General features: G+C 40.2%; 1 protein-coding gene across 1 annotated transcript in view; it reads left to right on the forward strand.

Annotated features, from left to right (window-relative positions):
- The window catches only part of LOC311292408 (uncharacterized protein), a gene marked incomplete at its 5' end in the record, with an annotated part of 39,810 nt that extends 24,281 nt beyond the window's left edge, over window positions 1-15,529 (forward strand). The window contains 2 exons of the mRNA XM_084412076.1: window positions 14,254-14,347; window positions 15,358-15,529. Coding sequence (XP_084268202.1) covers window positions 14,254-14,320 — 67 coding nt within the window. The 3' untranslated portion in view covers window positions 14,321-14,347; window positions 15,358-15,529. The remainder of the gene's footprint in view (window positions 1-14,253; window positions 14,348-15,357) is intronic.
- Between the last annotated feature and the right edge of the window lie 2,167 nt (window positions 15,530-17,696).

Genomic DNA, 17,696 nt, shown 5'->3' on the forward strand with positions numbered 1-17,696 from the left:
TTGGTGATTTGCTGTAACAACCCAGACGTGCTCTTCTCTTTCTTCTGGTGGTGGCAGTGGAGGTTGTGTGGTTGTGTGGTTGCTGCTGGAGGATCTCTGTGTCTGGACCAGAGTTTCCGCTAGAAAAAAATGGTGCCGGTCAAAGTGACTGGCAGAGGTTTCGTTTTCTGGACATTTTGATGATATGCCGGTCAAATAAATAATATTTGATAGAGGACACCTAATAAAGAAGTTCTGGTTAAACTGACTGTTTACCGTTCGAAATTAATAAATAAATGCGCTGGCTACATCAGCTGTGAGTAACCATAGCAACAGGCAGTAAACTGAGTGGACTATAAATATCTCCAGTTGCTAAATTCGCGTAACCATAGAAACCAAGTAATTGTTTGTAAAAACTTTAGATTTTGATTGTAAAACTAATTAAAATATAAACTAATGTTTTAAAAATGTGTTATTTTGCAAGTGACCATGGTATAAGCGGGTTAATACTCCGCTGCGCGTCGGACGGTTCACGCCTCGCCAATGCCATCGTCCATTGATACCTGACAATGGACACCTCGTCGGCCATTAACCCTTACTCAAAGCCTGTTCCTTTATAACAAAGGTCGGTGTATTTTTGCTTTATACATATTAGGCTTATTCTCAAATTCAGATTGTGTTTGGGGGGCGGGATTGTTAGGCAATTTTAATCGGACAATTTGACCGGAGAGATTTAATTTTGTCTGACATTTCATTTTTTTTTCGGCCAATGTCCGGCAATTACCGGACAGCGGAAAACCTGGTCTGGACGCTTAATAAACAAACTACAGCTAGTTCAAAACGCAGCAGCTCGAGTTCTTACCAGAACCAGTAAGTATGACCATATTAGTCCGGTTCTGTCAACACTGCACTGGCTCCCTATTAAACATCGCATAAATTTTTAAATATTGCTGATTACTTAAAAAGCACTAAATGGTTTAGCTCCGCAGTACTTGAGCGAGCTCTTAACGCATTATAGTCCTTCACGTCTATTGCGATCTCAAAATTTTGGCCAGTTATTAATACCTAGAATATCAAAATCGACTGCTGGCGGTAGATCCTTCTCCTATTTAGCACCAAAACTCTGGAACAGTCTTCCTACCATTGTCTGGGAAGCAGACACACTCTGTCAGTTCAAAGCTAGATTAAAGACACATCTCTTTGACCTAGCTTTCATATAATACATTATAGACTTCTATAATTCAATATTAGGCTGCATAGATTAGGTCAGCTGGAATCGGGGACACTTCCCATAAATCCTGATGTACTCGTTACATCATAAGAAGAATGGCATCTACGCTAATTTTAGTGTCTTTGTTTATCCCGAGGTTTTCCCGCAGCCTGCCGGATCCAGGCCGTATCTAGATCTGATGAAGGACCTTCGCCTGGACCTGATGTCAACGCAGTGCTGAAGTGCCATCTAGTCTCTCCCTATGGAAGATCCCTTTACTTCGAGAGTGTTTGTGTGTGACAGTGATTTATGTGCATACATGTCAGTCACTCTTTCATGGTCCATCAGCGCGGCATTGCTCGTCAAGTTCGTAGAGAGCTTATTCAGTCCATTTTAAATTCTGATTTTGGCCGCCTCTCAAATGGGTTAAACCGTTAAACAATAGATATATTGCCTTTGAAGTGCAAGTAAATGCACTAGAAAATCCGCGCTCATTCATGGATGTGCCTTTATTTTGCACGGACGGAGAAAGCGCCGACGCCTGCATGATTTCATCTGACGGTACATAAGCATATTATAATCTATCTGTTCCGTGAGAGCAGAATGAACGAGCCTTTATTGGCGTTTTAAATTTGAAAACCCCAAAAAGCAACGAAATTGTCAGACATCCATTAGTGCAGGTTCACGGAGGAAAACAACTGAAATACAGCGCTGGTTGTTCTCTCAAACGATACTCGACGACAACGACTGAATCCAAAGACGTGGGCTTTGTACCAAAGTATTAAATTGTATGAAATAATCCCGAAAAAAAGCACAAACACTGCAGAGAAGGCAAGTTCAGCAGCTAACATTTGCTGAGGTGAAGTGACGGCTAGTAACAGCAGACAAACTGCTAGCATTGACATCAGCGGGAATCCACCTGTCACTCAAGTGGCCACACCCTTAAATTTAAATATTAATCAACTAAACGGATGAGTTTATCCAAAATTCACCCCCCTCACAGTTGTTATGAAGGGCAAAATTAGCTGTATAGACCAGAGCCACATAGAGAACCAGGCTGTAAACGTTTTTTTCTGCTGTAAAGTTGGTAATTTTAACATGAGGGAGATACAGATTTGACTCACTTCTGCAGCCAGGCCAAGCGGCCAGTTAATTGCAGTTTAACTCACTTTCGTGTTGGTTTCAAGAGAGAGACGGGGAGGTTGCCGCTTGGTAAAACCCAGTCCAGATTAGCAGCAGGTACAGTATAAAATCAGAAACAGTTCTTGTTTAGGAAAATGATCATATCTGCCTTCTCAGGCAGGATGCCTGAGCGTTCTGGACAGATAGTATCTCCTGCTGTGGAGAAAACACGTTCGCTGGGTGTAGAAGAAGCTTGAACAGATAAATAGGAGAAAGCGTGATTTGACAGCAAAGGATAAGTCTTTTGTTGGTTCCACCACCATGCAGCAGGGTCCTCAGACATAAGGACCGGTGGAACTTTCTGGTATATCTGCAGCTCTCTCTCCACTCTTTTCTTGATGGACATGGAGCTCTGCTGTGACACTATGTTCTGTGCCTCTTCCTCAGCGAACAGCTCCTCCAGTGGAGTCTTCCTGGGCAGTTTGCAGGGAGGCTGTTGCTAAAAACAAAACAAAAGGTTCATCACCAGTATTATCACTAAAAAAAGGGAAAACCTCCATTAAAGGCATGATCATTATTTAAATTGAAAACCTATATACACTCTCCTGCTCATCCTCATTCTCAGACTGCATGGTGTCCCCATCAGCTCCACCGTCTTCCTCTGTTGACTACAAAGAACATAATTAGCATTTAGATCTTAGATTTTAATAGCTGAAAAGGACAGTTGTGCGTGAATGACATTTCACCTGTTCAATCAGATTTCTCTGGATCTGGTCCCAGATGGTGTCATCATCCAATTTATGTTTAAAGCGTGGATCCAACGCAGTGGCCACTTGGAGAAAGTTCCTGATCTCATCATTCTGCAAAACACATGTTCTTTAAATGTTTTAACAAGCCACAGGATATTTCTATTCTTGAACAATTTCTTTCCAGGTGCCCTGCCTCAGTCACTTACCTGGTAGCGCTTGGATAGGTTTGCCCAAGCCTGTTTTTTAAGGTTTGACACAAAGTCTGTGTCTCCATCTTTTACAGCCAGGTGTGCCTCAAGCTTTTTGAGGATAGGCAGAATCTGTCCGCATTTGGGACTCTTTTCGGAGGACACGCAGAGTGTTGAGGTGTAGAGCACCTTCATCAGGTTGATGAAGTCTTCAGCTTTCCTAAAATCCTCCTCAGTTAGCCGAGGAAGTCTGTATGTAAAATAATTAATAACGCATAGATTGGAGTTAGAAATATTCTCTTTTTTTCTTAACAAAACACCTAACATATGCACTCCCTACATTAGCAGATTTAGCACATTCACATTCACTCTAATACTGGTCTTTGAATTCGTATTTGGGTGTACTGGTATTTTTTGTCTAAAATCTATCTCTACCTGTCCCTATTAGTGATGCGCGGGTCAGCTTTTTTTCCAACCCGTGGGTCCCGCTTTTATGAAATTATTTGGCGCACCACTGTATCTATTTTTACAACCCGCCCCGCACCCGCGACCATTAAATAGACACACTAGGCATTGTAGTGTAAATGAAAAGCCTTACATGAAAAGTGCTTGGAAATATCGCCATGTAAACTGGCAATAACAGACGATTCTGAATATGAACCATAAATCAGGTCATATTAATAAGATAATGATTTAAACATTTTCAATATTTACAAAGCAGCGTTTGTATTCATCTAATTCATCATTCACCTTTTTTTCTTTTAATTAGGCTATGTAAAATCCTGACCTCAATTTCTCCCGCACCTCATCTTCCATCTTCACTTTTATTTCTCCGTGTTTTTTGTTGTGGCTTGCGGCGGGAGCTGCTTGGCGCAAGCTGCTTTGCGCGAGCTGTGTCATGTGACGCCAAAGGTTTGGGGAAATCACGCAAGTTGCATTGCTACGGCCTTATCAAAGAACCTACTAAAATATGATTAGATTGATATTCCCAATTATTTAATATAGGCTGGACATTGCATGCAACATGCAATTTTATTTTATTTTGTTTTTAATGACCCGCCCCGCAAATAAAGTGCACAACAGTTAAATAAAGTGAACTTTGTGTGTCTTACGTAGAAGTTGTTGCTTCTCTTCGAGAACCACCTTGGCCATTGAGCACCTCTTCATCCACACAACAATGGTTCGGACCTTGGCCACCCACTGACTCACTGAATTTAGGGAGTATAGACTTTGTGCTGCTAAATTAAGTGTGTGGGAGAAACAGCCCAGTTTCACAAATCGCAGGCGCTTAATAGCAACATCCATGTTGGCAGCATTATCTACAGTGACTGCTACAATTTTATCAGATATGCCAAACTCTGACAGAACATCACTAATTTCCTCTGCAACAACACAACCGGTCTGTGCTTTGTACACAGCCTTTGTTTTTAGCACTTTTTGCTGCATTTTGCCATCTTCTATGTAGTATATATATATATATATATATATATATATTTGTATAGCGCTTTTCACAATACAGATTGTATCAAAGCAGCTTCACAGTATTAAATTAAAATAATACAACAAGGTTTGTTTCTAGTGGAATTTATTGATTGATAAAATCAAATTAAATATCCCCATAATATCCCCAGTGTGCTGTAGTGTGCTGTGATGGTGAGGTAGTGGTCCTGTGTGATGCTACTCCAGCCATCACATGTGAGTGCAACAGCGCTGACTTCACTGAGCTCTGTAATAATGTTAGACTTTTCAACCTTGTACCACGATGGGATTAATGTGTTTGACATGTAATCCCTGGAAGGTGGTGTGTATTTGGGGTTTAGAGTTTTCGCCATGTCCCTGCAAACATAAACAAACATGTAATGTTGCTGTTACTGTTTAGGGGAGCTTTCCCAAAACCATAGTTGCTAACTAAGTTAGCAACTTTGTTGGTTGCAATGCAATTTCCCATTGCCAACCAGCTAACAGGTTAGCAACTGTGCTTTTGGGAAACGCACCCTAGCTCAGTATCAATTAGCTTAGCTCTATCGTTATTGCTTAACTAATCTAAATGTTGGTGATTCCACCTCTGAAAAGGCAGCGGAGGATGGTCGGCGCAGCGCGTCAAAGACGGAGCACTCATTTATTTCTACTCCATGAACACGGAGGTGATTTATCATGTTCGACGTGCACCCTCCTATGCACGAAACAATCTTGTCGCAAATGTTGAATTTTGCCGAGATTTCGTTCTGTTTAGAAAAGTGAAGCCACAGTTTGGACCGCCGATGCACGCTATGGCTCGGTTATGCCAACACTTCCGGTGGACGCTTCTTCGTTGGTGTTCAGCGGTTTCTTCTTCCGGTCAGCAGACTGTGATTCGAAACTAAAACTTTTGAACGATTCCGGGAAAATCGCAAAGCTAGTCCTGGTTCCAATCAATACTCGATACTCGATACCCAAGCCTACTCACTAGAACACGCATAGGCAGCTTTCATGGATGAGTCATGTTCTCACTGTGGGAACATGACCATCGCTGAGCTGAGATCGAGACTCCGTGACCTGTGACTGAATCCTCCTCGTCCTTTTCTTGTACCCTCTTGGGACCTCTCAGTTGTTTTAACTGGCCTGCGGAGTGCTCCCTTTGAGCCTTTGCAAGCTGTGGAGCTTAAGATCCTATCAATGAAGACAGCGATCCTGCTTGCACTGGCCTCCATCAAGAGGGTAGGGGACCTGCAGGCATTTTCCGTTGACGAAGCGTGCCTGGAATTTGGGCCGGCTAACTCTCACGTGATCCTGAGACCCTGGCCTGGATATGTGCCCAAGGTTCCTACCACCCCCTATCGAGATCAGGTGGTGAACCTGCAAGCGCTGCCCTCAGAGGAGGCAGACCCAGCCTTGGCACTGCTCTGTCCAGTACGCGCCCTTTGTGACTATGTAGCCAGAACGAAGTGTTTCAGGACCTCAGACCAGCTCTTTGTCTGTTATGGTGGGAAGCTGAAGGGAAAGGCTCTCTCCAAGCAAAGGTTGTCTTACTGGATAGTGGACGCCATTGCTCTGGCATACCAGTGTGTGGCCTCCTCTTGGGCTCTAGCGCATGGCGCCTCGCTAACAGACATCTGCAGAGCTGCAGGCTGGGCGACACCTAACACATTCATGAGATTCTATAATCTTAGAGTGGAGCCAGTATCGTCTCGTGTACTCGCTTCAACTAGCAGGTAACTTGGATCCGCTCAGGTGTCTTCGCTTGCTCGCCATTCCACTCCACGGATTGGATCAGTGCGATATTCTCCTCAGGTGAGTTTCCCCGAGAAACCCTGAGTTCCTCCAGCACTGCTGACGCCAACGCCAGAGTTATGCCTCCGGCAGCTTTCGCGATTGGCTAGGTGCCTCCATGTGCATGGTTCCACCATTGGGCAACCCCCACATGTGTATTTCCACTGTAAGCCTCCTTGAGCATGTGTCTTTCCTAGAGGTCGACCGATTCATCAGTTTTGCCGATATATCGGTACCGGTAGTTGATTGGTGGAAATGAAAGCTTTAGCATAAGTTCTGCCGGGAAGACTCAATTACTATGTCACCTATTGCCTTCACTTCTATCCAATCATATTCGTTGGCTCATTGTATAAAAGCTCGGTACTTACACATGTTTGAGTTCGCAGATACTGAAGCGACGATTACCCCCATCCTCCCCACCACCACCAGGATAGTCCTGTCCATACCTCCCGGGGGGGGTCGGCTGCGCCCCTGCCTTCGTCTTCAGGCAGGAATTGCAGATCCGATACCCTCGGATTATGCACTACGGACGGGGCCTACGCCAAATGACTTTGTATATTATCAGCTTGCTGAGCTGTCAATAAATGTATGGTTTATTGAAATAATTCTCCCGAGTCTTTCTGGTAGAACTATCGTTATCGGCAAAAATCCACACCGATAGTTTTTCCGGGTTGCGTCCGTTGCTGGAGCGGCTGAGAAGAGTGCGCTGTTATTACACAGTACGAGCGCGCTGAGAAGAGACTGCTGGCATTATACAGAGCGAGAGCGGCCTCTAAAGGCGGAATAACAACTATCACTGGCTGAGTTGTTAACGCGAGGCTGCGCGCAGCACAGAAAGATCACGCGTCACGGATATCGCTGACACTTCAGCATTTAAAACACAGACAGCGAAACGGTATGCATACAGAACACTAAAGTACATATTGCCATATCATTATAAAGTAATTAATTTGTTGACTAGATGCTACATTAGCAGAGAAAAAACAGAAGTATGTTTGCCGTCGAGTCTGAGAGGAATAACATTAGCTACCTCAAGCGAGTAAAGCAATGTGACAAAAACACACGCAAACCTGACCCAAATGTTTTATGTCGCAATTGTTACCATTTATTTCCATTAGTTTATATCCTGCTGGCCAGTTTTATCCATTCATTAGCCGGCGAAGTTGCATATTTAAAGCTAGTGACGTGATTGCTTTCTCAACATTGATATGTTCATGCAGCCATAAACAAATCATAAACACATTTGATTCAGTTCTTTTTTTATCACTACAATACATATTGTTATTTTGTTTAGATAATCATCAAGTGTTCTAAAATAGAAGCAAATAAAGTGAGAGACTATACATGTAATATAGGTCTACATTTGTAATTTTAATGGCCATCTTTAAGTATGACTCGTTGGATTTATATGAAATGGTAACACTTAACAATAATATTACAATTGTAGCATTAACTAATGTTAATAAATGTTGTAGAAGTATTATGCACAAACATGTTAGTTTGTTAATTTCAACATTTAGTAATACATTTAAAACATTTTCTGTTATTATCTTCGTTAATGTACTATGAACTAACATGAATGATCAAGGTACAATTGTATTGCTCAAATATTAATACATGCAGTAAAAATGTATATTGTATATTGCATAATGCATATAGTTCATGAAAGCTATAATACATCCTCATTAAAGGTGTGTTACCTATGAAATTTGCATATGTTTCTAGGTTATAGCTGAAGAAACACATATTTGACCTGTAATAGTTTAATGTTTAAATTATTTTCTGTAGAGTTCGTTCCGTAGAACTTCTCATTTTAATAAATTCATTTTAATATATTTATTTAATTTAGCACATTTCAGTTAAGCACTTTATTACTTGGAGTGTTATGTTTGTTTTTAATCCAGTATCCATTAAAAAAAATACTGGTTGAATAATCGGTTATCGGCATGTACGGTCAAACCTAAATATCGGTATCGGTAAAATCCACTATCGGTCGACCTCTAGTCTTTCCCTTGGCAAGCCACCTTGCCACCCCTGGGGTTGAAAGATTCCACCCTTTGGGGCTGGACACCCCAGTGTTCTTCCATATGCACCCCTCCTCCGGGTCATATGTGTATTCTTAAGACCTCCCTTCGGACGGGCATTGTGTTGCATATTTCCACTGTGATATGCTTCCCAGTGTACTTTGGTATTCCTGTGTTAAGTAGGACTCCTTCGTCCGTGCCAGTCTCACGACAGGGAGCTCAGACTTACGCAGGGCACTGGAAGACAGCTGAGAAGGTGGCGTGATTAGACTGGAACCCCCATTTCGTCATCACTGACGTAACTCGTAGTGACCACGAAAGGGAATGTCTCGGTTACATATGTAACCCTCATTCCCTGAGTAGGGAACGGAGAAGTTACGTCTTCCTACCACTTCCGCTGTATCGCTGGAAACGCTGGAGTTCAGTCTCGGCTCCTCAGCAGGAAACATATCTGCATGTTGCAGCGTACTTCCTTATATACCCACTAGGGGTGGTTAATCTGTCTGATTTCCCGATTCGATTCGATTACGATTATTGAAGTCCCGATTCGATTACAGTCGATTTTCGATTATTAACGATTCTCGATTACCGATTATTGATTTTCCATTTCACAACAGTAAACGAAAATACACTACAAAGTGATTGCAGTATTAAAAAAAGTCAGCTGCTGAATTACTTAACTCTTTTATTGAGTAACAACAACTCAAAGCACTTTCTGTGTCATGTAGTTATAACTTCAGAATTATTTGTATGTAGCTTATGTTCTGAAGAACACAGAAATGAATACATCACATTGTGTTGTGACTCATCAAGTTGAACTAAACAATAACAAATAAATGAAAGGCTTATTTCCTTTAGGAAGTAGATCAGAACCAACATACTGTAGAAATTGGACAATTTTCTTCTAGATTTTCTTCTTCAATTTTCTTCGGTGGTGATTTTCTTCTCACCACCGTAAGACAAGGTGTTCAGGTGGAGGAAGACTGCAGGTTGCAGTCGAAACATGTCAAGGTAAAGAAAAAGTTTTTTCTCCACCTGAACACCTTGTCTTTCTAGAAGAAAATTGTCCAATTTAATCATTAAGAAGACAAAATTAAAAATTTTGAACAACTTACTGTAGCTTCAATTAGTAACATACAAAGCCACTCTTATACACAACTAAATAATATAGAGTTATGACTTGAAATGTTTGCTGTATACTACAATCAAAAACAGCTTATACAAAAAAAGTGAATGAACATCATGAACAGTTGGGAGAAGAAAAGAAAGAAAAAAGATGTTAAAATCCCGAAAAGGATGTGGAGTTTACCGGGATACGTTAAATAGGGAAACCAGGGACCAGTATGTGGACAATTTTTCCTGTAAAATATCCCGTATTTTAATACCTTACTCTCATAACATTAATGTTAGCCCTTCCATCGGACCTGTCAGTCTCTGTACTGTTGTCCTGTTGCTACCCCCTTGCCCTTCCAGTGAAACAGATGTTTTCAAAGCATCGTTTTGCTTACTTGAAGGCAACCTTAGCGTGATATTGGCCTTTTTAAGATAACAGCGTGGTTGTTGTGAGAACACGATTTCATGCCAATCTGTAAGCAAAGTCACGTTAGACCTAGCTTCACAACTCGCTTAACATGCTGCAGTTTTGTAGTACGAATTTTTGCTGTCAGCAGAGGGATAGCAACAGAAAGATGAATGTTAAAATTTAGAAATGAGAAACCCGGAAAAAACGGAAGGGTTTTTGCCGATTTTGTCCACATAACGTTACTGGTCCCTGGCTTCCCTATTTAACGTATCCCCGTAAATTCCACATCATTTTCGGGACTTTAATATCTCTTTTCTTTCTCCCAACTCTGCTTCTCCTCGTTCGACTTGATGTATGTTTACATTCGTGAGGCCATCAACATGGCCGCCACGCCAAGTTTGACGTCACGACGCCCAAGCCCTATTGCAGTATAACGTACGTATAACAGATCGGTTTACACAGTGTACTGATGTGAAAACTAAACAATACAGAAAGCAGCTCTCATACAAAAATACTAAATAGGTAACAATGAAATTGCCAATTTTACATACGTTAGCTTTTAACGAAGAAGGTGCCGTTCGAATTTGGCGCTCAGCCATCATGCGTCTGTTATGTATGTGCGCGTCTCTGATATGTGCACGCCACAGACTGTCCGCGCACTGCACGTCCGCTTATAGTTCCGCCTTTTGCGTTCCGTCAATATTACGTTATTAGAAAAAAAATGTATTTTTTTTTTAGAAAATCGATTTTTTGACATTTGTGAATCGATTCAGAATCGTCCACGGCATCGAAGAATCGTTTTTTTCCCCCACCCCTAATACCCACTAGGTAGGGCGGAGTGACGCATGCAAATTCTGCAGACCCATGGCATTTCCATTGCCATTGGCTCGTTTTGTAATACTCGAAGGTGATAGGCTTCTACGAAAAAACCCTATTTCGTCGTCACTGATATAACGTCTCTGTTCCCTACTCAGGGAACGAGGGTTACATACGTAACAGAGACGATTCCTTTTGTTGCTGCAGCTAGTGTCTTTGTGGTAACATTCAACATGAAGCTAATGAGGAAATTGACACACAATTTCCCTGCTCCCTCCAAAGTCCCCACCTCAAGCGCTCTGCCCTCGGAGTGAGTAGGGCATAGGGATGCTCACTTCCAATTGGAATTTGCCCCAAGCGTGCTGCACATGTCCTGAAAGGTAAGGCCAAAGTTTGATCGCCCACTGTCGCAGTTTGGTAAACCCTGCACTCTCCATGCAAACAAATGGGAGCCAAACTAAAATATTTAATTACACTTCAAATAATTTTCCCCCAAAGATGGTTTCTGTTATTGCAGGTAGTTCTTATCATGGCGAGGTATGTTGAAGATGTACATTTGGTCCGGTGTGTGAGATCTGTAAAGACGTTTTCTGATACCTGATATAGGTATGATCAAATCATAAGAATATCTTCTTAGCATCTCTTTTCATGTGTTTTTGTTAAACTGAAATTACTTTGCTATGGAAGCCTGTTTCCACCACAGTAAAAAAATATATAAATCTGTCAGTTGTAATAATGAGAAAGTTTCTCATAATTACGAGTTATGTTGTAATTGTAACCGCACTGGGTAGCACATGAACATTAGCTCAAATGATCTATAGGGAATTTTTAATAATTAATCATGAATGTGATTAATATATTGCATATTACAGTTACATTAAAATTATTCGAAGTTGAAAATAGATCGATTTGTATATATGAATAATCAATCACAACGAATTATAATTCCTCATTCATATATCAATAATCCTATTTCAGATCGATTATGAGATAACCCTTAATGGAAATTAATGTAATTATCAAACAGTTGTTTGTCCAGCAAAACGGCCGTTAGATTAACTTATCAACTTCTCAATAAAGTTATCACTTCTTATAATTTCAGGACGAATCGTTTCTGGCCATGAAACCATTCTCCTGTCCTTATAAAATTTAGGTTACTGAAATCGTAACAAGATAAAGCATGTAGCTAAGATCGAAACATCTCATTGACTTGGTTATATGAGCATTTTAGACAGAAACAATCAAGCATATAATGGTTTTAATAATTGAACTAATTACTACATTGAACTAAGGAATACAAATTCTACAATTTACACGAGTATGCATATAACAATACAAACAGTAAAAATAATACAAGACAAAACGGATAACAGATGATGAGAGAGAGAGAGAGAGATCGGAAAATGAGAGATGGAGAAAGGGTGAGCGAGCGAAAGTGAAAGCAAAATATCATCTGAAATGATCACAGTAGACTAAATCACAGACAGTAACCTTTCGAAAGACAACAAGGAATCAAATCACCTTGAAAAAGGGGATATACAACCTTAAACAGCATTTAGATTTCGGTACTTGCATGTGGTCTGTTGTGTTGACACCCGAAGGCGCGTGTGTCGTTCTGAGTGAAGACGTGCGTGTCTTCCGTTGTGAGCAGACTCGCGCGAAGTTTTAAAGGTTCACAGAAGGTGAAGTTACCAAAGACATGATTCAGAGTTCATCTCCCTCGTGGAGGGAGAGGCGAATATGAAAATAAAACTTAGTAAAGAAAAAGAAAAGAGAAACGGAGAAAACTCCCTATTAAGGAGTTCTGGAATCGGGAACCTCTCACATGACGAAGTGCTCGTGCGTGCGTCCTTAAGGAAGAGAAGCACGGCCGAGGGAATTCCAAAAGAGTCTTTTTCTTTGAGTTGAAGTTGAAATGGAGAACGCTCCCTAAAAGGGAGCCATGGGTCTTCTCACTGACGAAGAGGGTTCAGAAGAGTGCTCACTCAAGAAACTTTCCGTGTCAGTCTCTTATGGAGAGACTTGGTTCACGCCTCTGTTCGCGCGAACAACCAATGACCGTCCGAGAATGTGAAAGCTTTTCAGGTTCATTTACATAGTTTGTGATGGTATAACATTTCGTTATTTCTACCCAGAAAGATTGTACACACAGAACAATACATTTTACTGTAATCTCCTATGTATGAGTGGTTCAGTCAAATCAAGATGGTTAAACAGAGACCAAGAATGACAGGTAAAACATTTAAGGATACAAAGTTACACTCAAAAGCACGATTATAGGCATTTTACATTTGATTAACACACAATAAAATTGAAGATACTTCCAGTGTGACATGTGACGACATCAAAGCACAGCAGGAATACATTTACTACATTTACAGGCACTTTTCATCAAAAGGGGTCCATGTGTGTGTGTGAGGTGACTTCTCAGTCTTCCGGGGGTCGTAAAGTGTTATCCTATAGAAGGGGGTCGGGTTACAGGATGCGATTCCATTGGGGGAAACATTCCTCAAAAATACATTTCAGAAAATCATAACCATCGCATAACAGGGCTAACCAGTCATGCAACGCACAAACCTATCAAATACACCTTAGTAATGACTTGCATGATGAGTGTAAAGAAACGTTTGTGTGTGTGTGTGTGGCGATGTCACAGAGAAAGTTTCGTTATCTCTCTGGTGCAGAGAGAAAAGGGGTTTGGAATGCAGAACCTTGCTATGGAGTGTGTCTAGGGTGCTATAAAGTCTCGGGGGAGCCGTAAAAGTTGCCACAGGCGCAGACCTGGCGGCACCAAGGCTATGAGTTACATTTACAGGTTAAACGTTAAAAGTTTTCCCAAAATTTATAATGACAAGGCTTCTGGAGTTTGTGTGCAGGAAAAACAGAATCATGATTCTTGCACATTCGTTACATAATGTTCAGAAAATCTCATAATAATGTATTACATTGTATTAACAATATGATATGAGATACTTTCTCATAATGACTCATATAATTATATTCTGGAGTTGCCTTTCGTGCCAAATATGTTTATCATTTTAATACTTTATTGTATTATTCTTCCCAATATAACATAATATACACATATTTTGATTGTTTAACAGAACCGGAAGTTATTAAAAGCAATTCACTTTACTTTTGGCCCCTGCTGTACATGATTATTTTCATGTTTTGAGTTTGTTTTAATCATCAGAAACAATTTAAGAAAAGTTGTGTGTTGCTGTGGCTTCGACAAAACCTAATCATCTGTAATCTAGCGTGATCTGAAGATCTTGATGATCAATATCATTAATTTTATTTCTTTATTAATTTAGCATGTGATTGGTCTGAAATATTTATTATTCATCTCACATCATGTCTGTTAGAAATGAAACTTGTTTGTGTTTTTTGGCAGAACTCTGAGAAAGCATCTGGAAGGAGAGGACAGAGATAATGCCAGTGATGCAGATCCTGCAGAATGAAGCATCATGACACTGAAGAACAGAGAGGTTGGTGTTTACTCTCAAGTCCTCATTCATTCATCACGCTGAACAACACGCTGATGCTCGCTAGATTTACATTGTTTCAGGTCGAGAATAAAAACATGAGAAATTAAAGCACATTAAGTGAATTAATTTTGACATTGATCTTAATTGTTGTTGACATTTTATATATAAATGTGACCCAGGAAAAGCCAAAAGTGCAGGTGAAATGTAAAGTCTAAAGGTTCTTTTCACACAAAACACAATTGTTTGATGCAAAATGATTTTGAGTAGAAATAGTGGAAACTCACACTGGGTGTAAATATTCACTCGCTAATGAAGCAATGCTGTTTTCTTCAGAAAGTATTCCAACTATTTTCTTTAAATGAACATATAAGTCCATACATACCCTTTTCATCTCCGTGCGTGCCGTAACTTTGTCTGACATACCCACTAGCCTAGCTTATCACAAAGACTGGAGTTAAATGGCTCCAGCTAGCATACTGCTCCCAATAAGTGACAAAATAACGCCAACATTTTCCTATTTACATGTTGTGATTTGTATAGTCACAGCGTGTACAAATAGTCACATGAGACACAGCCATCTTCTAACCATATACATACTGGGAACTATATTCTCAGAAGCGAAGTGATTTACTCCAACTCTGAGCGAACTCTCTGCTCCTCACCACAGGGCTTCTCAGGCGCTGCGAGCAAATCACTCCACCCAAGTAGCCACGTACCAAACTATTTCCTTGAACCAAACTTTTTAAATTGGCTGCAGAAATTATGCGATTGCTTACAGATTACATATCAAGCCTGCGCCATCTAGAGTTTCATGACCAAAATAGTGATTTATAACACAAATCATCTTCAGGACATTAAAATAGATCATAATCGTGAACCGCAGTTGTCGACCAGATTTGATGGGATTAAAATTACTATTGAACTCATCAGTGATCTTGACTTTGGGCTTCACTTTTCACTTCATGTTTGTCTCTCATTTGAAATCTCACATGATTTAATGTTTCTTTTAGACCGGATGGACATGAACAAGGAAGAAAAAACAGAAGCCAAAAAAATCTATCTCCTGCCCTCAGTGTAAAAAAAAATGTTTAAAATAAAGAGAGAGATCTGTCTCATGCACTCATACATGTTCGTATTTGTTTCAAGTTTCAAATTGATTAAAAAGTTCACAAGCCTAACATTGAATGAGATTTCTGTCTGTTTACATCATTAACTGTTTCACCCTTGATATCCAGTATCATATACACATTTCAAAGAGTTTGTTCTGGTCAGTTGATGTTCATTCACACCAGGAGGCTTCACAAAGTCAGAACAATTACTGTGAGCTTTAAACAACACAGTTTTTACCAAATAATCTGAAACGTCTCCATCTCACCACAGCTTTACACAACCAGCAGAAAGAGAGCAGCTGGAATAAAGAGAAGTGGCGTGTAATCCTTGTTATCGAACGATCAAATACACATAATTATGCCAAAATGCCTGTCTTGCCGGTTATGTCTTGAGTGAACAAGTTTGTGACTTGAAGAAAGCTTCAAGCGCAGAAGTTTCCAAGCAACACAGCAGTAATGACTTTATGAACTTCTTCACTTATAAGATTGATAATATCAGGGACAAAATTCTAACTATGTAATCGTCTACTACAGTATCGCATCAGGCAGTGCATTGTAGTCTCCCCGAGGAAAAATTCAATTCATTTATTGCTATAGGAGAGGAAGAATTTTGCAAACTCGTTAATTCATCTAAATCGACAACATGTATGTTAGACCCTATACCGACTAAGCTACTGAAAGAGATGCTTCCAGAGGTCATAGATCCTCTTCTTAATATCATTAATTCATTTTTGTCTCTAGGATACGTACCAATAAACTTTAAGCTGGCTATGATTAAACCGCTTGTTAAAAAAACGCAACTTGATCCTACAGAATTAGTCAATTACAGGCCGATCTCGAATCTACCTTTTCTGTCAAAGATATTTGAAAAAACTGTATCCTCACAACTGTGTTCCTTTCTTGAAAGAAATGATATCTGCGAGGATTTTCAGTCCGGATTTAGACCGTACCATAGTACTGAGACAGCTCTCGTTAGAGTAACAAATGATTTGCTCTTATCATCCGATCGTGGTTGTGTCTCGCTATTAGTGTTACTTGATCTTAGTGCAGCATTTGACACCATTGACCACAACATTCTTTTAAATAGACTAAAAAACTATGTAGGCATTAGTGGAATTGCACTAGCATGGTTTAAATCATACTTATCTGACCGTTATCAGTTTGTAGCAGTAAATGAAGAGATGTCTTATCCATCACAAGTTCAGTATGGCGTACCACAGGGCTCAGTACTAGGACCGCTGCTGTTCACTCTGTACATGCTACCATTAGGAGATATCATTAGGAAACATGGAATTAGCTTTCACTGTTATACTGACGATTCTCAGCTGTATATTTCTTAAAAATCGAACGAAACTTACCAATTCACAAAATGAATGGAATGCATAGCTGATTTATAAAAATTGGATGACTCGTAATTTCCTACTTCTAAATTCTGAAAAAAACAGAGTTTCTAGTTATTGGACAAAAAACTTCCTCACGTAATAACCTAGAATACTGTCTAACACTTGATGGCTGCTCTGTTAAGTCTTCGTCGTCGGTTAGGAACCTGGGTGTGCTCTTTGATACCAACCTTTCATTTGAAAGTCACGTGTCTAGTATCTGTAAAACCAAATTTTTCCATCTTAAAAATATATCTAAATTACGCCATATGCTCTCATTGACAAATGCGGAACAGTTAGTTCATGCGTTCATGACATCAAGGCTAGATTATTGTAATGCTCTACTGGGTGGTTGCCCTGCACGCTTAATAAACAAACTACAGCTAGTTCAAAACGCAGCAGCTCGAGTTCTTACCAGAACCAAGAAGTATGACCATATTAGCCCCGTTCTATCAACACTGTATTGGCTGCCTATTAAACATTGTATAAATTTTAAAATATTGCTGATTACTTACAAAGCACTAAATGGTTTAGCTCCGCAGTACTTGAGCGAGCTCTTAACGCATTATAGTCCTTCACGTCTATTGCGATCTCAAACTTCCAGCCAGTTAATAATACCTAGAATATCAAAATCGACTGCTGGCGGTAGATCCTTTTCCTATTTACTGTAGCACCAAAACTCTGGAACAGTCTTCCTAACACTGTCCGGGAAGCAGACACACTCTGTCAGTTCAAATCTAGATTAAAGACACATCTCTTTGACATAGCGTTCACATAATACATTATAGACTTCTATAATTCAATATTAGGCTGCATAGATTAGGTCAGCCGGAACCGGGAATACTTCCCATAAATCCTGAT

This window comes from Rutilus rutilus (genome assembly GCF_951802725.1).
Source record: "Rutilus rutilus genome assembly, chromosome: 6".
NCBI lineage: Eukaryota > Metazoa > Chordata > Actinopteri > Cypriniformes > Leuciscidae > Rutilus > Rutilus rutilus.